The sequence below is a fragment of the Pocillopora verrucosa genome, chromosome 12 (genome assembly GCF_036669915.1).
Source record: "Pocillopora verrucosa isolate sample1 chromosome 12, ASM3666991v2, whole genome shotgun sequence".
In the NCBI taxonomy this organism is placed as follows: domain Eukaryota; kingdom Metazoa; phylum Cnidaria; class Anthozoa; order Scleractinia; family Pocilloporidae; genus Pocillopora; species Pocillopora verrucosa.
The window spans coordinates 7324712-7350353 of NC_089323.1; the positions used below are offsets into that span (position 1 = coordinate 7324712).

The window sequence follows — 25642 nt, forward strand, 5'->3', positions numbered from 1 at the left end:
CAAACAATGATGTTTTCAAGGGATATTTCCCTGAGTAGTCACTCCGACTCCAGGTAATGAACAGGTTTAGAGTTCATAGCATCATGTTAAAAGGGACGAGGGCATTGGCCGATTCTTAATTTTCACCTTTAGTTAATTTCGTGGCCAAAAGGGGAAACAAAGCCGATGAACAGAATGAAGTTAGCCTTAAAGTTAATGCAAACTTCTTTCGAGAGCCAAACTTATGAAATTAAATTTAAAAGACTTAAACAGTTTTTGTTACCGTAAACATAATGTTTCTTTAGAGAGAATAAAGAAGTTTATTCAACATTTGTTTATTTTGAAGTGGGCTCGAAAGGAAAGTTGGGTGCCGCAGGTAATAATGTAGAGGAAAGAAGCGCACTTAGTTATTAGAGAATTCTTAAACGATGCGTATGTTCCATAAATATTATCAAACTTTAGTTCTGAGATCTTAGATAAAGTACTATTTTAATAACAGTACAAGGCAATGATCTGCAGGTTTTCATTAATACATTTACAACAATTCCATATTTACAATAATGTTACTAACAGACGGCAAACCTTTAGGTTCGAGCTTTCGGCTAATTCTATGTTCGTTATGTTCTAGATCACTTATATTTTGTACTCTAAAAGAAGTCTTAGTATAGATTCGAGTCCTCGTAGTCGTTATTGGACTGGAATGTTACTATTCAAGGAACCGGGGTTTCTTTTGTGAAAGTTCTCAACGAAGGAAGATAGAATTTGATAAGGAATACATTCGGATATGTTTACAGCCCAGAGATATATAACAGAGCAAAGCAGCCTTCATAATCAAAAACTGAAACCTGCAAAGTTCAATAAGACAATTTACGGTTTAGACCGTAATTTGTAGACTGGTGCACGCCCAAAGATAAGTAGTTAGCTTATGCTAAATGGTTACAATTCCTAGCTTGTAAATATTTTTATGAAGCTGCTTACGAAGAGAGAGAAGAAAACTTACTTTTGAGGTACGGACCTCGAGTCATTACCTAGACAAAAGAGCGTTCACAATGCGCTACTCCTTGTAAATTATTTTAGTTTGAGCTTTTTAAGTATCAACACGTATTTTGTTACTTATTACCCCAAAGATCTCCTATTTGACGACAAAATCAGCTCTGCTGAAATTTTTCATTCGTCTATAACCAGACACTATCACTCTCATTATTGCTATCATATCGAGTGTGTCTTGGTTTTACACCTACTAGCTGTGAAGGATATTAGGATGTGTGCGCTAGTAATCAGATGATCTTTAACGTGAATTAGTCACTCCAAATTGCTTTCCAGTCACTAGGTTTGCATGCCTTTACAATCAAGCAAATCAGAAAATTAAATTCTTCAATTCTCAATATTTGGTTCTTTTGTTCCTTTGGCGTTTCTTGCACTATTTAAATTTTTATTCCGCACTTAATTGTCAAAAAGTTATTTTAAAAAAAAAATGTAAATTAAATATGCCTCTTACAACTTTTGTGCAGAGGTTCTATGTTCTCAACTTTATATTCCATATTTTCCGAAGAAAAAGGCGATAAATCCGACATACATGAGGGGAAATAAAATACGGGAGGACATCTCGATGAAAAAACTAAGATCGTTCTTTGTGAAATAACTCTTGACGCAGGTGAAGTAGCTGTAGATTTTCGATTTTGACAGCACGGAACATTTGGGAAAATTCTGCTTTTCATCCTCTGGTTCTTTCCAAGGGGCTTTAGTTTCTTGAAGTTCGGGTAATGGACTTGCTAGGTCTTCTTGCTATAAATTGAAAATAAGTAACGACTATATAGTGACTTTCTATACTTCATTGCACAACTGTGTAACGGCATTTCATTGTACCATCGTCGTTAAGAGACGAATGGTCGAAAGATAATCAGACATCCCTGTGCATTAAGCGCGGAAACAGAATACAATAACGAACAGATGGACAGACAAGATAGTTTGGCTTTATGAATTAAGTTGATAATGTGAACCGGCCAACTAAAGAGTTTCGAAATATGGGATTCCGAGAGTTAGCCCCCTCGTTAGAGTGTAAGGACGTGCACAGATGCATTATATATGTCAGACGGATTAACAGACGACCAGAGAAACAGTTCGACCATTATGTGAATGACAACTGGTCTACATAATACCTGTAAATGACAGACATACAGATGGACACCTTGGCACAAATATCATAAATCATGTTTTTCTCACCTCAGCATGTACTGCCGGGTTAATATATGAGCCATTTATGTGGACAGTGTCTGCCTTACGAACCTGAAAATAAATGAATTTCAAATAGCAGTCTATCGCACTGGAATAACAGCGGCGAACAAAAATATCATATATACAAAACAAATACTTTTGGAATAAAATAAATAGTTATAGACGGTAAATCATGTTGGCATATGGTCATGATGAGTCAAGGAGTGTCATGAACACAGGTCGGCAGTAAATCCTACAACTTATTTCAAATTACAAAAACACTTTAACTAACCTCGTCAACTTTGAAAGCACGTTTACGAAAAAACGTTCTTCCACCAGTCAGCGATTTTGATTGAGCGCTTTCCGCTATGAAAAATCTCTTTTTGTAGTTGTATACGATGACGCTTTCCAGTAAAGCCATAAAGGTAAAAGCAAAAGAGACAATCAAAAACAGATCAGCGGCTTTTACGTAGCTGACTCGTGGCATGGAGTCATTGGTGTATTGCAAGAGGAAGACTTCTGTCAGCAGCGTTGTAATGCCTAGAGCACCACGATCACCGATCTCGCCCCTATCCATCCAGAATGGAAGCCACGATACAACTGTGCAAAGGATGCAGGGAAAGAATATGCGTATGACGTAATGACCGATCCTTCTTCGAACGTGGAAGTTGACGTCAAGATAGTCGAACCAACCTGCAAAATTGTTCAGAATTAAAATCGGTAATAGGAACGATGGAAGGCTTTGGTCTCACCACTCTCCTTCTCAGCCTCTCTTTGAAATATTACGAAACGTTCCCTCAAGAAAACTCTCTAGGGGAGAGTTGCGTAACATTTCTTATAGTGGCAGTGAAGGGGACTATGATAATGAGAGTGATTATCAAACTGAGACAGCCCCGAAATGGAAGTTCGATTCGTTAATTACGAGTCTGATCATTTTGACAAAAGTTCGGAGACGAAATGATTATTGGAATAATTTATCCATCAATTAGAACAGTTGAGATTTCTTTCATGAGAAAATGAACCCTCGATCTGAATAATATCATCCGCAAGCATGATGGGGAAACTTGCATTTCGTACAGTCTAATTAGAAGCATGATGTGTGCAATTAACCTCTAAGTTATCAAATTGAGCTTCCAAAATCGAATCAAGTTCAAAGTTTTGATTAAATAAGGATGGTAGGAAGAAATATTAGAATATACATTTCAGTCTTTGAGAGTTTCCAGCTTAAATGGAGAGAGGTTCCCCCTTTAGGTAACTATCTAATCCATGGTTTCCCAGAGAATCCGCTGGTGGAAACCTAACTTTAACACCATCAGTCCGGATGGAGAGTGGTGCTGGTAGAAGAAGTGTATTAACCAAGAACACAACATGAGCGATTTGAGCTGAAACCATCAAGCTAGACTCAGACTATACCCATTTCGAGAGCGATGCAGCCGTCAAAATATGATATTATCAACTGTTCCATTGACGAAGAAAACAATACTTGCCTATCATATATTTAACCTTGTCACTAGCAAGTGTTTGATTCATGACGAAGAATTCTGCCATGTCTGTACTGTAAAGCGACACATCAATCCATTTATATCGTATCTGAGTGATGTCAAAACCGTCTAAAAATAAATTTAAAAGGTTTCATCAATTAATGAATACGATCGATGCATCTTATTTGTATAAAGGTTTTCAGAACTGCATATGCAAAACAAGAATTTTGTTGATGATGTAAATGAAGATGGTGAATTGCACATAAGCTTTACATATCCACGTTCCTATCTTAGGAGCATGCAGGAAGTTTGTCATCATGGACATCGTTGGACGGCCCAGCTTGTCTTGATTCTCCTATAGCTCAGTGGTACAGCATCTGACGTGCTAATCGGAAGGTCGTAGGTTTGAACCCCATTGGGAGAACTCAGAGTTCTTTTTCTCCAAGCTCGCCTCTGTCATTCACTGAATAACATCTCCTTTCAAAAATTTTGTTTAGTTTCACCTGATTTGTTTGGATTTGATGTTGTGTTGATTTGCCAATCAGATACAAAACTAATTTGTTAATTGAACGTTTCACTGCCAATATGGGCACATTTTGCTGTTATTAAGCTTACTTTGGGTTTTCAAAATGGAGATTGAAATGTTTTACTTAAGATAATGCCTCTACCGGATATATTTTTTTAAAGAACTGCACTTTTTTCTGGAAATTGTAATGGTTATGATTAATGGGTAACAGGACTTAGTGTCGTCCAATTCGTACTGTAATCATACTCGTGATTGACAAATCGGACTCCTGCTTCGCGGTTGTTTGATTTTGTAATCACTTGAGTAATTACAGACCGAACTGGACTCCACTCGGTCCTATTAACATCATTAATGTTAATCACCATCGATACGATTACGTCAACATTTCTGATGGTCATCATCAGAAAGTATCATCAAACATTTATTTATTTCTGACGTTTTCTGATGCACTGGCGAGCAATAAGCGCAATAAAAGATGGAAAGATATCTGTCTCTGCTTACAACTTAGTACTCTGAAGAAAAATAGCTGGACATCCATTGGGTAGTTTTTGAAATCCATTAATCCCATAGCATTCACTGTGACCCTGAAACAAAAACACAGATATACATTGGTCATCTTATTCATCCGTTTTCATCCTAATTTAAAGTAAGGTTATTATCCGCGAAGCCAATTCTTTTCAACAATTTCCAACTCACGTTGTACCTTACGGAATAAAACACGTTTCCGTCTCCGAACACAATGACTGTTCTTGTGTCATCGTGGATGGCTGTTTTTTTAGCGTTCTCGATATACGTATCTGGAAACCACATCTTGTTGAGAATATCTCCTTGAAGGATTAATGTCCAGTTCTTGTCACCGTAGGCCAATCGTGGATCCTTCCAGAACTGGCGCATGTAGATGTCCCCCTTAAATTCCTGTTGTCAAAAAAATAATTCGTCAACAAGCATTGCTGTATACTTTCACGAGTGATTGCATCGTTTAAAAAGATGTGAGATCCTCTAGGTGTTTGCGGCCTCACTTGAGCCTCCTCACTGACTAAATGAAAGTTGATTTGCTTCAGTCTGCTTTTAACCAATCTCCTTCTAACGGTTACTGTGACTAAAGAATAACGCGAAGGATAACTCGTAATTAATTGTAGTTTACTCGGGGCTCAGGTAACGTAGTCTTCACAATACCCTGAAATCATTGAATAGATGTCCGTGGTAGCTACGTAACTAAAGCAATCTAGTTACCATATTTTCCTCCGTCACATGGCTTATGGAGAGGAAACCCAGCGATACGTAGATGTAAACAGGATCTCCTAAAAACAGCAGTGAAAATGGTGTCATCTTTAGCAGTTTTAAACAGAGGGAGGAGAAAAGCCATAGACTTGACAAGCCGATCTTTAAAGTAAACATTTGGTTCTATCAACTGAGTTGATGATGTAAATCGGCCACCGCAAAGAGTTTCAAAGCTGACATTTCGAGAGTTAGCCTGTCGTCAGAGCGAATGAATCAGTTGATAAAACCAAATTATCTAGACATATTTGCCTACCTACGCGACACCACAGTTTCTTTAGAAACTTACCCCCTCTATTCATTCGATTTTCAAAGCGTTTCATATCGATCATTGCCAACATTTTATTTTTTTGTTGACCTCACGAATGTATGGAATATTGCCACCCAAAATCAATTTCTGATTTTGAGGGAGAAGTGATGATAACAACAGGCATTACAAGGTTCTCTCGTCTCTCTGAGCTCGCATCTTTAACATAAATCTGTAAAAGTAGTTATCTGTAACTCTGAATACTTTCTCACTTTTCGATGATATGTATATTTTCACCTTCAGTCGCCGAGGAAAGCTTTGAATGGCACAAATATTAGCTGTGCGCGTATAAGAAGCGAACCTCTTTCAGTCGGAACTTTATAATCAGAACAAAATGGTATTTCTGACGAATGAGTCTGCGAATAAGGCAGAAATAAATATTTTGTCGGCACGAGATACGACAAGGCCTGGGCCTTAGGCCCGAGCATCATGGGTAATGATGCAGTGGTATATTAGGGAAAGTATAGCACGTGATTTCCATCTAGGCCTCAGAACCAACCGTTCACCTCTGGCTGATGACAAATTTATTTTAGTTTGAAAACATATTTTCTTTAGCTGTGAAGCCTCGTAGGATAGGCTGCCAACTGCTCTGAGTTTGGGCCATGGTTCCTACCCAGATTTCCTGTCATGTTTTTCCCCAAAGGGGTTTTTTCTGGCAGGTTTTTTCTGGCCTCTGTATAACCGTAGTTATGTCCTTGTAAGCGGTTGCCCATCTCTGTTAATCCAGACTTGGTGAAGTTTGCATGTTAGTAATGTATACCTTTTTTTTAATGTGTAAGGAATTGACTGTATATCAGGATTGTATATGGTATATCAGTTCTCATATATGGTATATGGTTCTCGGCAGGCTTCCCTAAATAAACTTATTTGGTGTACACTACTGTGTTATTTGTTTTGTAGTGGAGACAAAATTGCATGCATTTGGTCGTGAAGAGTATTTCTTGTATTTTTTTTTCTCGCTGCATCTTGGAGTAGAGTGATCTTCTGCTTTGATCAAGAGAGAGAAGTTATTTCTGGATCACCTGAGAATCAATCTTACCTCCATACATGGGCCTGAGTCTTTTGTCGTAGTTGAAAAACATTTTGTCCAGAATAGCTGTTGCATTGGGAGGTTCAGTCAAAGGGGGTAGAGTCCCATCTGTGATATCAACGTCTACAGCTCTGAAGAACAGAGCCGTTAAGAAAAAAAATACAATTTAGCCTTTAGGTCTCCGCCACTTTTATGCAAGGTCGATAAGGGATCATTGGAAAAGGAACTATTATATAAAATTAGAGATCAGTTTTCCCGTTAAGGGACTTTACCATGAACGTCATGCTTAGGCTTATGAGAGATTTGTTAACAGAGAGTTTGAGGCGTGAAAGAGACTATCAAACAAAATTAGAGTGCATTCACTTCGAAGGCATCACCATGCGCAGATTTATTAATTGCATGTAACTTTTTTTTTCATTATTCTACTCTCCTTTTGGACTCGAGTGTTCTGATTTCCGTGTAATGTAACCTTTGTTCGATTTTCTTTGGAAAAAATCGACACCGCGTGGAATGTCGACTTGGGCAAAATTTCACGATCCTCCTAAGAAAACCATAAAATGGGAGTTATCTTATGATGACTCGTCTTGGAAGTAAGGTCAGTCGAGCTTAATTGTTCACCGTATCAAAGGAGTTCTTTTCTCAATTTTTCAAATTTCTTTGTGTTTTACTTGTCGCGGTTAATGTTACACAATGTAGAAGGAAAGACGTATTTTTTAAGAAAGATGCTAGCAGCACTCATTCAATAAATATCCTCTTCTGAAAAAGCTTTCACAGCGAGGACTGTATCAGGTAACATTAACTCAGAATTGATGCTCTCGAGAAAAATCGATGTTCATCAATGCTAACCTTCACTTCTATGTATATTTTTAATTCATCGGGTCAAGTTCATAACTTATAATTTGCCTTAAACAATTAGAAACGTAGAGGAAACATGAAGTTCATACTTTGTAAGCTTCAATACAGAAACGCCGTGATGGCGTACTTGAAACAATGCTGGTGGCATTTCATTTGTGTAATTTTAATTGCCTGATATACGTTTCATTTGGTGTTAGAGGGTTTAGGCTCTCTGAGGCCATCCTGAAAGCTTTTTAATTATGGTTAACTCCATTAATTACAACAAAATATTTTACCAAAACCTATGTACAGTGGTGAATATGGCTGTTTGGTATAATCGCCTTGCATGAAAGGCCGTGAGCAAAATCTATTGCGGTGATCAATGCGTATTCGCTACCACAGTAATCGGATAAGAAAATTTCTGAATAATAAAGTTGTAGTCAAAGTAACGGTATGGTTAATGGCGTAGTCGGCGAGGTACTTATTAAAAATTTGTATTCACCATCCGTACGTAATTGAACATTTGATTTGCTATTTCGTTGGGGATTATTTAAATGTACTGACATATGGAGTATCTGTTGGATACTAACCCTCGGCTGATACTGCTCTCAGTTAAAGAAAGCGACTGAAAGCTGCTTGTAGTTCTTAGTAACCACGCAACTCTTTTCATCTGCGAGGCATTCAACCAGGGTGCTAACGAATTGGAGATGGACTTGATTTTCGTTATTTTCAGATCCTCGTTAAAATAGTGCATTTGGCCGAGCTAAAAACGGGTACTACCGCGTGGAAAACATTTTAAAGGACTTCCTCATTGTGTGTGTAGATCAGTCAAACAAATTGGAACATGATATGTTATTTTCAGTTCCACTGAGTTTAATTAAAATTGTGCTTATTTCCCGAAAGTTTCATTTTCATAATTGCTCCAAGTTCAGGTTAGATTACAAGTGGCTGACAATAAATATGGTTTTGAGCCACAACTTTTTTTTCTGTCCTTAAATAAAAGTAGTTCTCAGAATTAGAGCGATGATGTTGCAGTGTTTTCAAAACAACATGAAATGAATTCGGAAAAAAATTATTTTACGATGTTATTCAACAGTCAGCATATGAGTTGGTTTTCCCAAGAGTGCGTGTTTGCTTGGGATATCTGATATCATTTTTATTTCAATGTAGGTCATAATCAGAGCAAAGACTCCGAAATTCATCGGAAAAAAGCGGTGATACTCAAAATATGACTTGTCTTTTAAGTTTATGCTCAAGTTTTGACGGATGTAATTATTATGGTAATTAGCACCCGACCGCAAAAAATTCTTGCGGAAACCGAATAACGATGGGGATTACTAAACGCTGCTAATTTTCGGTATTAAATATTTATAGGTTAGGGTAAACAGAAAATTTTCATTTCGGTTGTTGAAAAGGAAACGTTCACTGTCGACTTACCTAAAACAAGAAAAAGTGGTGCAATGGCGCACATTCTTGAATTGTCTTCAAACTATGGTACATGACAACGTTTACTACAGTGAACGTTTTCGGAAAATTAATTGTCGTTCTGTTGTGCAATATTTCTTTCTGGTTTAGCTGATGTTGCAGTCGTCATCCAGCTAATGGTGAACACAATGGCGAAATTTGTCATAATGTCCTTACATTAGTATCTAAAATAATTGTGAAAATTTTGCGGCATTCTGTAATCAGATGATGTCTTCCTTTGGGAATTAGTAGATTAGTTAAAATGCTCGCTTAATCGCCATTCAAACAGGAAAAACACCAAAAGGCCTAACACCCTTCACCCTTCTTAAACACTTCGCACAGAAGTAAAATCTTTTGAGCTTCCTTAGTGTTAAATAAAGTCTTATTCACAGTTTGTACTATGGAGCAGTGATAAATTTAAGTAAGGAAGCGGTAATGATTTCAATTAACCATGTCTAAGAAATCATCATTGACACAGGTAAAACTTCAAAATACCTAGATCGAATTTGTTTGTGAAGTCACCTTCCTGAAACACTGCCCGACTTACTGAAAAATTCACTAATGTAGTAAAATATTTGTAAGAAGACTTAATGATGATGTTTCGTATCTATGCCTGCCAAATAATTTGCTGTTATCACACCAAACATTAGAACTCACTCAAAAATACTGAATTTGCCGAATATCTGTCAGTCGGTTTGTTTATCAGTGCAAATTATAAACAGCGTAATGCAAATCAGAGCCGTGTTACTGTGTGTCTTGAACCATAGGAAGGTTAGCTTTTTATTTATTATACGTTGTAAAGACAAAAAATCTATCCCTTATCTTAATATTTCTGCTTAAAGGGGAACGAATCTCTACCTACCTCTTATTAATGTAACACTTGTTTATCGTTTATATCAGTTTAAAAAACGTAACAATGTCCGTTAATCTTACCTTTTGGAATCATCTGTTTTCGATGATTTGATGGCACAGATATTCGCAAATACCATAAAACTACACAGGTGAACACCAAACGCTTTGCGATAAAATTTAAACATCGCCCACGAAAAAGAATGAAACAGCCTTCGGCGAGTAGATGAAACAGTTATGTCTGGATCGATAAGGTTAAACAAAGCAAGCGGCTGTAGGTTTTAAATAATGCATCAGTATTATCTGCTAGCTACTTTGAGGTTTTTTGACTTGTCATGAAAATTCATCTTGTGCATTTTGCCTTCTCAACGGCATTTCCTTTGTGGATGTTATTGTTATCAATGCCAACTGTTAATGAAAGTGTTAATGTCAAATTTACATCAAAGTGCTTTAGAGTGGTTTTATTTTATCAAAATGAGTCATTTCGAGAACGCTAAGGCTTCATACATGAAATATGCATTTTTCAAAACTAAGATTAATTTTGCTGTTTTTTATCAATGTATTTGAATAGGAGCACCTGATGAACACGACATCTTGCCGACAGCAAAGCTTCTAGGTTTTTTTTGGGCAAGAAAAATAATGAAGTATTATTATAAAGTTGTATAATCAAGAAAGAAGATGACCACAAAAATTGAAAAAGCAAGGATGTAAGTTATAAGACCAGGTTAATAATAATGTCCTCAGAATAGCCTGAAGTAATTTGATGACCTTGCAGAAAATGCCCCACTAATGAGGTCATTAGACAATTGATTCTGTCAAGCCGTAATTTTTTCATGAGATAAAAAGAGAAAGAATGACATTAGCTACCCTAATGAAGCAACTGAATAAACGCCATCTTCTGCTTGAGGCAAGCCAGGAAACTAGGTGAGCCAATATTGGTAATATCTTAAAAAGTAAGGTTTCATAATTGCTTCCTTTTCCCAGTGGGCTGAACAACAAACGCATTTCAGTAAAATCTTCAGTAGACTGATGAGGCTAAAATGTCAAAGCTTGCATAAACAAACGAGCGGTATTCGGGTTTCCAATTTGAAATAGCGCTTTTAACTTCTTTTTTAATCCTGAACGAACACCTAGATACACCTAGATTTATTTATAAATATTAACATTCGAGAGTGTAAAAATAAAACCAGTATTGCCCGAGTGCCTCGATTCAAAATAACATTTTACATATTTTTGGCTAATTATTATTTTATAAATAACGATTTGTCAACATTGCAACTTCGCTTCCAACCCTCACTTTATGTTCTTCCGCAACAGGTAAAGCAAGTCCGCCTCGAATTTTACTAGTTTTCCCTCGTATCTTTCAGTGTTATAATAACTTCGAAAACAAAAGGAAACAAACTGCAGTGAGGAAACGAGTTGACTCGAGCAAAGTTCTAATTGGGCTGAGTTGTAGAGGTATTACACTAGCTCTCTTAGCAAATTTAGAGTTTCTCAGGTGTAAATTATTTCACATTGAATGAGCTAATATAGTTTTCCACAATATGAGGCTATGAAGTCTACTACCACTTGATCTGGATGAAGGTTCGACCATTGAAGGCTTTAAAAATGTAATGCATATTTTGAAATTTTATAACAGAGCGGACAAATATATATTAGGAGTATTGTTGGAAGGCGGGCTAGAATTGGGCATATTGTTTTTAATGATACCCAAATATTCTGCCGATTTAATCACAAATCCGAATCATTCGGTGCGGAACCAATGTAAGTTGCAATTTTTAACCAGGATATTTAAAAACTAAGATTTTTTTCTTTTTAATCTAATCATTGTTTTGCCGATCATTTGAATTGTAGCACAAGAAAAGAAAAGTCCTTGAATAACGCATTAGCAGCATTTTACATCAAAATCGGATCTTCATTAATCTAGCACGTATCTACATTTCAATTAGTTTTTCGGCCTGCTATTCTAACCAAATCATTGAAAGCTTTGACACAATGAGAGACGTCGAGATGCACATGAATACGTTTGGCCTATGTTTCTTTTGCCACGTAGAATCATGGAAGGTTTCCGCGTAATTCATGTTCATCACGCACAAGGGACATGCAGTGTATTCATCTACATATTAGATACAGAAGGAGACTTGATGACAACGCAAGCAAATATTTGGAAACCATAAAAGGGCTATTGAAATCCATGTTAATTTTCAACAATTCTCGAACGGTTCTGATTCATTTTCAGCATGTTTATTCAACGGACAAATAGAGATCGATCTCTTCACCCTACATGTTTTGTTTTCCAAATGTAATATGATTATACTCCAGAGGATTGTTTCTCTCAAATTTTATCTTATTTACGTGGACATGTGCGCATTATTTATGAAAGACAAGGGTGGGAATCCCTTGAAACCATACAAACTAAAGAGGTCTATTATCACTGCTAGAATTATGACTTCATAGGACATACCATTCCATTGGGTCAGAGTTTCGATTGGAAAAATTGTATTAGTTTTTAGTAAATCCATTGGTGAGCAACGTACTTCTCTGATAACAAGTCCTTAACATCTAGTAAACAGCTGCTCTACTTTGTCTACGATGCAGCGTTTTCTCAGTTCGGTTCTTTTTGTTAAATATCTTGCAGAGAATTTTCGCTGGCTTACATTATGGTTAACCGTTAGCCGTAAAAGGCTTAAAGAAAAATAAATTTAGCCCGTGGGTGTGAAAATTGGCGAATTTTAACCGGTAGTCATGAAAACAGGTAACCATAAAAATACATATTTTAATATTTATGTTGACAACAAAAGAATGAAATTAACCGTTAGCCGTCGAATGGCCAAACTTTTAACCGTTAGCCGTGAAAGCCCCACTCCATTAGAAACCTCCAGCAAATTACAATTTAGTCATAAAAGGAAACTCGCGTAAAAAAATAATCATACTTTCTTCGATGTTTGAAAAGTTTCCTTTTCGTGGCTGCTTTCAGTTTTCATTGAAATGCCACTAAGCCTCAAGAAGTCAAAGATAATGAAATTCCGCACGGCCCTTTTGAATCATAAAAATGCCATCAATAGAGCAAGATCACAATTTACATTGATTTCCTGCCATATGCTACCATCAGATTTTTGATTTTCAATCTTAGAATTCTCATTACTTTGTATTACCTGAAAAAAAATCCTACAGCGAGAAGCATCTATAACCCAATCACGTTGAAGTCTCCATTTGAATTATTGTCTATCATTTCCGGATCCTTCGCTTCTGTGAGCTGACTTCAGGCCAATATGGCTGAGCTTTATTTTCTTTTGTCTTATTTTGCAGCCATCGACGTTTTTTTCTGGAGGGGTAAGAATTTGTTGTTTTAGATTAACCAATATCAGAGACAATTTTGATTCTCTTACGACGTTGTTTTGTTTGTGTGCTTGCTATCATACAAATATTGGTTTGCATGATATCTGTTATAAAGGGACAGTGAAAAAGTTCGAAACCAAACTTCTTCTTTTGTTGTGATCAAAAAGTGTAGCTTTAGTTTAGCTGTTATGCGACACAGGAAGTTGCTATATCGTAAATATTTTTTGTTTATTTAGCACAGGAAGAAGCGTGCTTGTTTCCATTGCGGTAGAATTCAAATTGTCTCACACAGTGATTACATCATTTTGGTCGGGAAACGAAGGCCAATAGAAATTTTTATACGGAATTCTCTAAAACGTATGGAACGCAGTACATTTGATTGAAAATCAGTAATAATTGCCATCAAAACAGCCAACCAGAAGAAGAGAAAATATCATAGGACGCTAAGAAGAACGCACAATCGACATTTGATATTAAACAGCAAATCATTCGCACCCTCCCAAATCGGAGAGTTGATTTAAATGGCACGTTTTGAAAAAAACCTTAGCTGTAAGAAAATGCTTCTTCTTTACTTATTTTCGATTTAAGGAAAATTCACCATCTAACTCGTGAATTCCCCTGAATCTCATTTGTAAAAAAGATATATTTTAAAAATCCCTTCATGTGTTGGTGAACGAAAAAAATAAGTAAGAACATTTGGCTCGAGGTTGGGACCGGGAACCAAATATTTAGCCTTTGGGCCGGAAAAGTTGGGCCGTTGGGCTTAGTCAATTAGTACTCTATCATGTGACCACTAGGCCTTAAAAGTGTTTGAAATTAGGTTTGAAGCTAGCTAATTGGGAAGTCATTGGATTAATAACAAAGGCGCTCGTTAGACAACTGAAAAAAAATTCCACTATAAAATCTTTAATTTATAACAGAACTGAATTTGATGTCAAAGGGACTTTCGCTTATTGTCTTTAAGTTAAAGCTAATGATTGGATTTTTAGTTTTTAGAAATTGCAAGTGTGGAATCCCACAGTTTTATTGTGGACCGGCCTAGTCAGCCCGTCCGGCTCCACGCACGCTAGCTTTTCGTTATAGATTCTTTAGAAATGTGTGACCAGGGCCATACGATAATCCGCCAATCTGATATATAAGAAAATAGAAACCACAGATTTTCGATCTATGAATTTAGAGATAAATCATGGGAATATTAAAATGATAGAAGTTTCTTTTTGTCAATATTTTCTTTGTTTGAATTTACATCAGATTTGTTTAGTTTGCTTATTTATTCATAAAAATAATAAAAACAAAAAAAATGTATTTAAAAAAAATTGGTGAAATATGATCATCCGTCTCATGGAAAATAGTTAAATAAATGTAATTGTGGGTTTAGATTGTCATTACGTCTCTATATTCTCTAGCATGTATTTTACCGTGTTTGATTGACATCCTGATCATGATCACCTCTGGCATAACACGAACTAAACACACTCCACCAAGCCAGAATTGAAAAACTTGCGAGCAAAGAGAGAGGGAAAACCATGTCCTTCGTGCGTATAGTTATTTGTAGCTTCGTAATTGTTCGTAATGGCTATATTTGAGAAACTTCTGAGAAGAACTGGCCCTCATAAAAGCGAACACAGAGACAGTTTGACGAATAGTTTTGACATTCGTCAATCCTTCCTGATTATTGACAGAAAAATTGAAAAAAAAAACTCCTATTGGATCTCAATGATGTCCTGAGGCTTCCAAACAACAGATGTTAAGTGTCTTTTATAAACAATATGGAAATATTGACCGAAGGGAGATTTGACTGTTAATTGTTAAAAGACAAAATTGGCATCCAGCAAAAATTTTCATTATAGGTGATTTTTGACTTATTGGAACGTGAAAATAAATGGGAAAAATATATTAGCACAAGACACTCAGTAAAAATTATAATAAGCCAGTTGATCATTTCTTATTCCTTTCGGCGGTCTTATCTTACAGGTATAATTTAGCACGCTCAACACCTCTTTTACTTAGAGGTGACTTAAGTGTAACCATGTAGTACTTTTCCTCTTCCGCACTGAATTTGTAACTAGATAACTTCTACGACTAGCATGTAGCTCTTTTAGGGGCGGTACCTTGGGTACGCCCTTTCTTCTCCGAATTTTGTGTTCATTCTGCTGTTATGCAACAGCCCTCAAGGACTATTTTCTTTTAAGATATCTTTTCAAGTATGATTTTAATTCAGTTACTAAGTTTATTATAATTTTTATTTGGTCAATCTTGTTTTTGTTTTGTCCGAACTTGACCGTAAGACCAAGAAATTTAAGTCAGAAAAACGTATCGTGAAGCGTAAACATCGCGAAGCTATCTACTCAGTATGCGAACTCCGTTCTGCGTAGCCCAACGTGATTCGCTATTTAAGTGTAAAAACATGACGAAGGTTAGAGACTGACAGCTCAGTAAGTCTCCTTTATAAGCAGTGACCCACACTTTCCTCGAGAGATCAGAGCTAGTCCCCGTTGTAATAACTTGAGTTGTAAGAGTGAATAAAGAAAAGGGACAACAAAACATCGAGTGTTAGGAAATTATTTCTAACATTATAATTTAGCAGAGGGAATTCCAGATAACGTGATCTATTATGGAGATTCTCCCCGGGAAGAGAGCAGAATTTTGACCACAAACTTACACTCGTTAAGTCATTTTCTTTTCTTTAAATTATATTTATCTTTAATTTATCTCTGTAATAAGTATTTACACCGTCCCGGATATGTCGGCCCTTTGTGCGAAAAATGTAATTTACCAAAAAATAACAATACAGGTACACTTACGTTGACGTAAACTCGATTAAAAGTAAATCTTAAACCCTTACGCAGGGTTGCATTTATACCCGTGCCATACAGATACTTCTTAATCATCTTTCAAGGCCGTGTCCGACAATAATTTTCTCATCCATTTTTAAGGTCATAGTCTACTTAATTTTTTAGAGATGATGAATGACCGTTATATCGTGCAAAAGGGCGTTCTTGGATAGAAATCAACGAAACTATGCCAGTTGGCTGCGCGGACAAATGGGAAAGGAGCAGAACTGACACCAACACCAAGTTTTTTTTAGTTAGAATCACACGGTTCCAGCGTCATGCGGTGATGTAAGGCGTCATTAAAGTTTTAATCTTTGGTTAACAATAGGAAGTTTCCTCGCATGCAGCCTTACAGAAGTCTAGAATGAGCTTCTTGAACAAAAGGTTTTCATTTAATTACCTATCTTCATCACGAACCTAAATTACGGTTCTGATTTTGCAGAGATTTGGAAAAGATTCCTGTTTTTCTTTTTTTTTTTTTTTGCAATCTACCTAAATTTTGTTCATTTCCCTAATCATTGAGGTTTTAAGATCCAAGTGGTAAAACGACATTTAATTGACCAGATGTTAAATGGAATATTTGGGAGGACTAAATAGGGATAAGAATCTTTTTTCGCGGAAAAATCGAGATCTTATTTCGAATCTCGTCGTCAAGATGCACACAGAATAAGCCGCCACTCGGCCAACATACTCGTTCATCCTCAGTTTCTACAGGGGATGGGAAAACGTTCACAATAGCATAAATTCTAAAATTTATTTCCAAAAAACATTTTCAGAATTCCTCAGCGCCATGAAAGACGAGTTTTGTACAGGCTGAGCCTTTGATTATTCATCGAATGACTGTGTAACAATCAGGCTGAAGAGTTTCTCGCCCTGGTACTTGTTTACAGTTCTGTTACAAGTCAATTGAGACTCTGAACATTGGGGAAACATGTCATAAAAAAACCTAACACTAACTAAGGTTTCACATGACACGTACTGCAAAGTTACTCAGACATTACGCCTATCACGTACGCCGTCCTATAAGGACTGTTATCAGGTTATTGATAACCAATCACGTTCGGGAATTTTGTTTTAATTTTTATTAATAATGAAACAGCCAAAGTCCAATCGTCAAAATTAAACATAAATAAACCAACTTTCCGTGATCGTTATCACGGCGAAGTCTTAAATACCACTGTTAGGTTGGTAGATTCATGCATTGTGAGTTGTTTGCAAGTGATACACTCCCCGGTCAACATCTGAATCCAGCCTTTTTTTTGGTGAGCTTTAACAATATTTTCAGAAAGAAAATTTTTCATTTTACTTATCTATTTTTAGGTACCACTTAATTATTCTCTATTCTTGTCCACCAAAGGAGGAATGCTTCGGTTTCATACTGTTATTTCGTGAGATACGCCAAATAGAGCTTATGAATTTTGCAAATGTTTTGACTTTTTTTGCAGATTGAAGAAACCCGTCGGAAGGTCTGCTTTGCGATGTCCCTTCGGACTTTTTACCTTATTTTCTACTTAGAGATGAGTTTAATTTTTACGCTAGCTTGCAATTTGCAGAGGAATGAACACGAAAGGTCAGTATAAAACAAGTAGCAAGAGCACTTGACATAATTTGGGAGAATTTCCAAAAAATGTTCAGCAATATTTAAGTGATACTGCCGGTTGGAATTCGAGAAATTACCTATCCGTTCAAACTTATCGATAACGGTCATTTTATCGATATATAGAGTTGTGTTTTTGCTGTGGAAATTTACCTTCAACTCGAATGACTAAACATATCAATTTCTGGCCTAATTTGTCTTTACAGTCGGCACTAGACCATTACGGCGAAATTATCTTTGCATTACTCAAACAGCTAACGATGAGATTTTTTTTGATTTTGATTTATTTAATTTAAGCGAGGCCGACCAGGACATCATTGCCATAGTAACTAATGGGACCATGCCACCAGTGAATGGAGCTCATAATGCCGCCGAAATCCTACAAAAACTTTTCAGAAACTACGACAAAAGGTTGAGACCTGACTATGCAGGTAAGGGTCATTTGAAACTCATGACTTTGTGACCATTTGATAAGTTTCCATGAATTTTTGTCACAAAAATTGCCCTCCTCATTAAAGTCATAAAATTCTCCCTCCTTGCAATCTAGAATGTGGTTTACCACGTACTGCAATTTTTCAACAATTCTTGTCAGATAAACTTTGGACGTTTCAAACTGGGGCATAGTCCAGTGGTATACCCATGACATGAAGCAGTTGCCAATTTTTAGTTTTCGGACAAAACTGGGACATGGTTAATCCTGTTGTTGTTTTTCATCTTTATTTTTTCCTCCCAGGAAAGGCTCTTCTTATAACAGTGTCTCTGGGAATTTTGTCCATAGGGAACATTCGTACTGAGGACATGGTGAGAATCAAACTCCCTCCTTTCTTTAATACACTATTAAATCCACTGGGTAACCATTATTTTCAAAATAAGTATCCGAAATTGAAACTTAATTAATTAAGAACTTAAGGCCGGTACCCTGTGGCTGGCGAAAACACCAGAAAACTCAAGATTGTTTTGAAGCCACATTTACACAATGTTTTTTTTTCTACTGTCTCGGTTACTTTATCAAAAAAGAAAATACAAAAAATACTTTATCAAAAAAGAAAATAACAACAACAACCAAGAACACGTAGATCCAATAAGTATCCCTTGGGTGATAGAAAACAAATCGGGAAAACAAATAGCTGGAAGGAAGACGAAACAAACATTGGCAACTGATTAATCAGACTGTTTCTAGGCTGGGTATAAATAAAGAGAGTTTAAGTCACGGCTAGGTTTAAATCGAGCGAAAACGACATTTTGCACTCACACCCCTAATGGAGAACTCTAATTTTCAACGATATTTCCATGAGGAATGAAGCTTACAAACGTAAAGTTTCTTTGTTTCAACATTGATGCTTAGCTCGGTTATTACACTTTACACTTTTCGAAAAATTGGCGTAGGCTGTTTAAGATTGGTACATCAGTTGTTGCTAAACAAAATTTTTTTGACATCTCATGATTGCACACTGTTATCTCTTCTATTCAGTGGGAAATCTGTGAACAAAAGTACTGACTAATGTTATCTGACGATAAAAATGGAACTTTGTGACGTATTACGCCCCAAAATGCATTTCGCGAAAACTTCAAAAAAATTAGTATGGCTTTTACATAACTCTTTGGCAAATACTTCCGACAATGGCAGATCCCTTAGTTAGTGCGTAATGATACAAAAATTGCTTTCATGCTCCTTCTGTCATTATTTTTCAGGAATTTACGCTTGATGCGTACATGAGGCAAATATGGAAAGATACCAGGTTAGTGTTTGGTAGTAGAGACATCGCTCTTACTTTACAACATGAAGCACTGAACGACCTTTGGCTACCAGATACTTACTTCGAAAACGCTGTGAAAACATCTGTGCACCAAGAAACTCGCACCGTGGTACTTTATGGAGATGGCTTGATAGTTTTCAGTCAGAGGTAGGCTATGGATGTAACTGAATATAGGGAGTAATAACTTTCTATTAGATCTGTGGTGCTTTGTTTTTTCTGAATGAAATGAAATGACTCCAATTCCATTTCATTTGGCAAGTTGTACCCTCCATTTAATTTCTTCTTCGGTGTGAATCACTCAGGCAAGAAAGCGTAAATAATTGTGCAAGTCGACCATGAAGAATAAAAGAATTGCTTTTGTTTCATTTTGAAATTTACCAGTTTTTCTTTCTGCTGTAGTTTGAATTATTAGGGTATTTACAGGACGGGGGTGGGGGGGACACGCAGCATACTATAAAACAAAAATAAATTGATAGACATAAATAGAAAAATAAATATTTAACCACCGAATCGCCTACTAGGGTAACAATGACGGCCACAACTCTGATGAATTTTCGTGCCTATCCAATGGACACGCAAGTTTTCAGAATGGATATGCTAAGCTGTAAGTACAACGTACTTTTCTAGTGAAGCCATTGCTACTCGATGATATAGATCTCTCTTCAATCATTTATGATGGCCCTAAAGCCTACAAAGTGGAAGCTTTTGTGCAACTCCGTATAACTGAGCAGTTTTCCTGATTTTATAATCTATTTTTGGTTAAAACATAAATGATATTTTTGGAAAAACTTTGCGGATTCAATCAAGACATTTTTCTCTTTTAATTAATCATGTATTCTTCCTGGCACTTCACGATCCATCCGCTAAGGGACCGGTCGGAAGATTTTGGTTGTCGCGGTAAACTTTACGGGATCTACCCATAAGGCTCTGTGATTTTCTTGTTAATACCCCCTCCCCCCCCCCCCCCCCTTCATTGGCAGGTTATTGGCAGTCACTTTTCTAAAATGATCCATTAATGAATTGCTTTTGTTTCATTCGAATATTGGTGACGACGGATCCACCCCTCCCTTCTTCCTGAAACCATAAGATCTTCTCCCCCCAAGATCCTTCATTCCCCCCCTCCCCTCCCAGGTGATAAATGATGAGAGGTACCCTGCTGTCAGCTGAAACCGTCTTTTTTAAACCAGAAAGGTATTTCGTCACAAAATGCATCCAAACTCGATTCTCTCGGAAGACATTTTATCAAGAACGGTTTTTTGGGAAGATGTATGTTATCTGTTTATAGACAATCCCAAAGTGTACGTGAGACATTCATTTTTATACTGTAAAGGTATTTTGTTTCAAGTTGCTTCCAGGCACGTTTTTTCATAGGATGTCGTATTATGAACGCGTTCTTGGGAACATGATTGGTTCAATTGCCATTTTAATGTTATTATCAGATGGAAGGGATATCAAACAGCTGCGCTATGCAGGAAGCAACGTCAAACTCTTTAACAAAGAGATGTCTGAATTCATGATTACGAAACAAAGTGTAGAGATGAACACCAAAGAGCTATTTATGGGTACGAACGATTTGTGCGTTTGAGTTTGATTACACTGTTTCTTTAATAATGCCTGCGTGAAAGAATTACTTTGATTTCTTATCATATAATCTGAATTGATCCTCGATATTTGGATTTCTAGAAGTATGGTGCTCAGCGCAATAATTCTGAATGCAGTCATGAAACTACATGAAAACGTACCTTAGTAAGCTTACGTTCCAAGGGCGTCTCAAGGTTGTCTATACTATTTGTTATTACATAATAATGTAACGAGAATGCTGGGTGATTCAATTCGTTTATGGCGAGCCCTAATACAAATTCAGATTAAAAACAAAAACAACAACAACAGGAAGATTGATGGTTTTCAGTTACAAAGTGGCCTTTAAATCTCCCAGCATTACAACATGGCCCTACTATCAAGTTTGACAATTCCACAATTATCGAAGACGTAGAAAACCCTTCTTTCTCAAAAGCGATGATCGGTTGTCTTATAGGTTGTTTTGATGTGCTAACAATAAAGTTCACCGCAGCAAGACGGATTGGGTATTACGTCATACGTATCTATCTCCCTTGTATTCTCTGTACGGTTGTCTCGTGGATGGCATTTTGGATGGACCCTGCCTACATCGGAGACCGAAGTGCAATTGGTATCACCTCCCTTCTCACCCAGATATTCCTGGTCGGAAGCATTAATGAGGCTATGCCGCGCGTCAGCTATGTGAATGCCGCTGACCTGTTCTTGATTGTTTCGTTTTCGTTTACGTTCTTAGCGCTCGTTGAAACTGCTGCCGTCTACAGGAAAGCTGTATCCATAGGACGGATAGAGAATGGAATTTCCTCTGAAGAAGAAAAGGCAAGATCAAACTTTTCTCACTCCAGTGGAGCAATAAACTTTTACTCGTCATCATCCTAATATAAATAACGATTTATTCGCATCCCCGCATCCCCACCGGAAGCTCCAGTGATTTTGCTGATTCCAACTTTGTTTTGTGTGACATCTTGAGCAATCTTCGGCCACCTAAAGTCATATCGTCGTGATGATTTTAAGTCTTTCGTACTACGAGGTCAAGTTAGCTGTACTTAAGTCAGATTCCTCTTCTTTTCCCTTTAGTTTTTCGCCCTAAGGAAAGAAAACGCGGTAACCAAAACGTCAGGGCCGATTGTTTAAACAAAGTGTAGCCGTTTTTTTTGTTTTTGTTATTTGTTTTCTTTTTACAAAAACGCGTTTTAAACAATCCTCAATTTAGCTGAACCTTTTGTGTGAATATTTATTTTTGCGAAAAGTGTTAAGAGGGTCGTAAGATAAAAGTGGAAAGACATTTAATCAACACTCTTATGGAGAAAACCAGAGGCCCATTGACTGCGTAAAACCGTGGTTTGGGTTAGACCATGGGTGAAAAACCTAGACTCTGGGTCGAGAGGTCCACCCAGGAGAAAAAATGGGTACCAACGAACTGCCAGAAAAACTTGATCCTTCTTCACCGTACGAACTTTTCATTATAAAAATACTTTTAGTGGAAGCAAAGCGTTATAGATAAGCCCCTCTTATCTACTCGACATTTCAATTCATCTTACCCGCACAGTTCTTAGCAAGCCATGACCGAAGGCTAGAATCGAACTCTATTATCGCCTTTTTTTATTACCGGCTTTTTATCTTATCTATTAATTTTCACTATTACCATTTTCTAAACATTAATCCTTGCAGAAAAATGACATGACAACTGCTCAAAGACTCGAGAGTAGTCAAGACGAAAGTGTATCGTCAGAAGGCCCGACGGCATTTCAAAATCACGAGGACGTTACAGCACATGACAATCGTCTGTGGGTGAAATTACGCACGAAGGTCTTTGGAAATATGGAAAGTTTGGAAAATCATTTAGACAGAATAGCTAGAGGATTCTTTCCTGTTGGGTATACTGTTTTCATCACGGTATACTTCGTAATGTTTCTCGTTGTTCTTTGAATTCCTTTTACCAAATATGTGTGATATATCTTTACCTCCATGATGCAATTAGCGTAAAAGCACAAGGTTAGGCGGTGTATGCTGTACTTGTTGAGATCACAATGCATATACCGAGGCATTATAACCAGTTTATATTCTCTTGCACTTTCATAATACGTACAATTCTACGAACGCGTGATTGGGAAGCTTGTCAAAAAATAAGGCGGACAGTAGGAAAGTTGCAATTTTCTCGTTGAAGAGTCTAATTGCTTATACTTTTTCTTTTTTCATCCTTCGCGTAACTTCACTCTTTCTGTATAACGTGATTTTAGAAATTACCAGGCAATACACTCGGTCTAATAACTACTAAGGATTTAAACCAATTACTGCATGTAGATGTTCACATTTAAATTGCAACTTGAAAGGACTACTGCCTAAATTGCAAACTTTACAGTTTACTTAGAATATTGGCATTTTTCACCCTAGATAACTATGTTTAGTTTTTGTAAATCTCTCTGAAAATCTTTCTAGCTAAACATAATAATGTACTTAGTGTAACATAGTAAGGAAATGTGAAATAAACTATTGTTATTTTTTTGCTGAACCTTCTGCCAACACTTTGTCTCTTTCTCACCAGAATTTCGAAATCTTAAAAACATGTCCCGTTAAGCACTGCTTCTGGAAAACCGGTGGAACTATAACCTCTAAGGAGCTACCTTTATTAAACTGTTATGACGTAGTAATGAGAAGGGGAAACAGTGCTTGTTTAAGACAATTGTCCCAAACGTTTTTATCGCATATTGCACCTTGGCAGTAAAAGGGCTAGCTGTGTATTTGTTATGGGATTTTATTCCCCGTGAAGTGGGTCCAACATGAGAGTCATTTTAATGTCCTAACCAAAGAAGACTAGCGAATAATATACCGGTATAGTATCGGAAAAACATCGTTGAGAAGGATCCACTCTTTGCTTAACTCGAACGTTATGAGCAGTTTCATTTGATAAAACGGTATTTCCTTATCAAAAATTAATAAATTTCTGGAAATTACCCGTGGATAACAGATTAAGAAAAGACTAGCGCTAGTAGTAATTATAATTTAATGCTTATTGCAGTTTTCCGCCTACAGTTGAGCGATCTAAACAACAGGTGTTAACTTCGACCGGTGTTTACTAAAAATAAAATTTCGAGGTGGAGAACCCAAAAGAAATGAATTCCACGACAGATTTTCTGTTCTTTAGAGACAGGAAATATAATGAAAAGAATACAGCATCCATAAATAGAACCTTGTGCGTAAAAAAAGATGAAAAATCTTAGATAGCAAACTGAATGGCACCTGTATATTCTAAAGGCTGCAATACATAGTTAGCAACAGGTCTCTTAGTCACCACGTAGCGGAAAGGTCGAAACGTCGATTCGCTTCTTCTGACATTGTGATGTAATATTGAAATCCGCCCAACTGGCGGAATGAATTTTATAAAACGAAGCCAATCTGCTTGGTTTCATTGGCGCGCAAAAAAGAAAAAACAAAGTAATTTGCCACGGTTACTGGCTATGAAAGCAACACACAGGAAGCAGTTTCTTGCAGAGACCTGACCACAGGACGTGTCGTCCATCGTGATCTTTCCTTACTCTTGAGCAGTCAGATGTATCATCCATACGTTACAGGTAATTTATGGATTAAGTCATACTGTTCGTGGTGTAAATAAAAAATGGTGTTCTTTGATTTAAGACAGCTTATACTAGAATCTTTTTTACAGGGAGTCCGAAAATGAACACTGTGTATTTCATGCTGATTCTGTTCCACCTTCATATTTCGTGTGCAAAAATTCTACAATGTAAAGACTGTGACGATGACAACGGTGGTATCTCCTCCGAATTCAAACCAAAAGGATACCAATGGAACATGACGGATTTGAAATACACGCCAGATTTAATCTATAAAATTAATTCTCGATACAGACGTTCTCTATCGGACCGCTTAACTCGAGACAGCAAACTGGCTTCATTCATTGACCACTTCTTGCAATTTTTGAAAGCTTTACCTGAAGTGTTGAAAAGACTTGAGACAGATTTGGATCACATTTTGAAAAAGAATCGAATGAATGGAGTTATCACCGGGAGAATTAAGAGCTTGGAATCCCTGTGGAACAAGATGAAACAGGAGAAGACAAGTGACTATAGGGATATCACAGACATTGTTGGCTGTCGCGTAACTGTCCCAACACTAAGTGATATTTCTAAGTTCAAAAATCTTTATCTGCGGGCTTTTAACAAATCCGTTACCGAGATTAGATGTTATGGCGTTTGTGGACCGACACTAGAAAGCTCCGACCCTAGAGTGAAGATTTACTGGCCATGGAGAGGATCAGGATATCGACGCCTCCATTTTAAGGTGGCAATTCCTAAGCTTAAAACAGCGGCAGAAATTCAAGTGGGAACGCCTTACATGACTCTGTGGGCAGACTGGGAGCATGCAGTAGTTTATAAGGGTCCTAAAGACCTTCATGAAAACAATGATGTCAAGGAATACTCTCAACTTTTGGCTGAATATTATTCGATGCTTGATAACATAAGGGATAGAAATATGCCTAAATGCCCCGAGATTCTAAGGAAGACGAAAGCCAAAGAGATTTTTAGCGACCAAGAGCTGAAAAAGTTTGGTGTTCCCTTC

General features: G+C 37.0%; 2 protein-coding genes across 2 annotated transcripts; one reads left to right on the plus strand and one right to left on the minus strand.

Moving 5' to 3' along the window:
- Window positions 1–501: 501 nt before the first annotated feature.
- On the minus strand, window positions 502–10179 carry LOC131790100 (gamma-aminobutyric acid receptor subunit beta-3-like). The gene is made up of 9 exons (XM_066159317.1): window positions 10047–10179; window positions 6825–6946; window positions 5434–5501; window positions 4904–5115; window positions 4702–4784; window positions 3681–3803; window positions 2486–2886; window positions 2203–2265; window positions 502–1764 (listed from the first exon to the last, which is right to left on the minus strand). The coding sequence occupies exons 1-9, from the start codon at window positions 10148–10150 to the stop codon at window positions 1510–1512; spliced, it is 1431 nt and encodes a 476-aa protein (XP_066015414.1). The 5' UTR covers window positions 10151–10179; the 3' UTR covers window positions 502–1509.
- A 635-nt stretch (window positions 10180–10814) lies between these two features.
- LOC131790101 (gamma-aminobutyric acid receptor subunit beta-1) lies at window positions 10815–23524 on the plus strand. Its single transcript, XM_066159318.1, has 9 exons — window positions 10815–10886; window positions 17581–17705; window positions 18030–18163; window positions 18466–18533; window positions 19425–19636; window positions 20011–20093; window positions 20929–21051; window positions 21525–21883; window positions 22736–23524. Exons 2-9 carry the CDS (start codon window positions 17614–17616, stop codon window positions 22991–22993), a joined length of 1329 nt encoding a protein of 442 aa, XP_066015415.1. The 5' UTR covers window positions 10815–10886; window positions 17581–17613; the 3' UTR covers window positions 22994–23524.
- Window positions 23525–25642: the final 2118 nt, after the last annotated feature.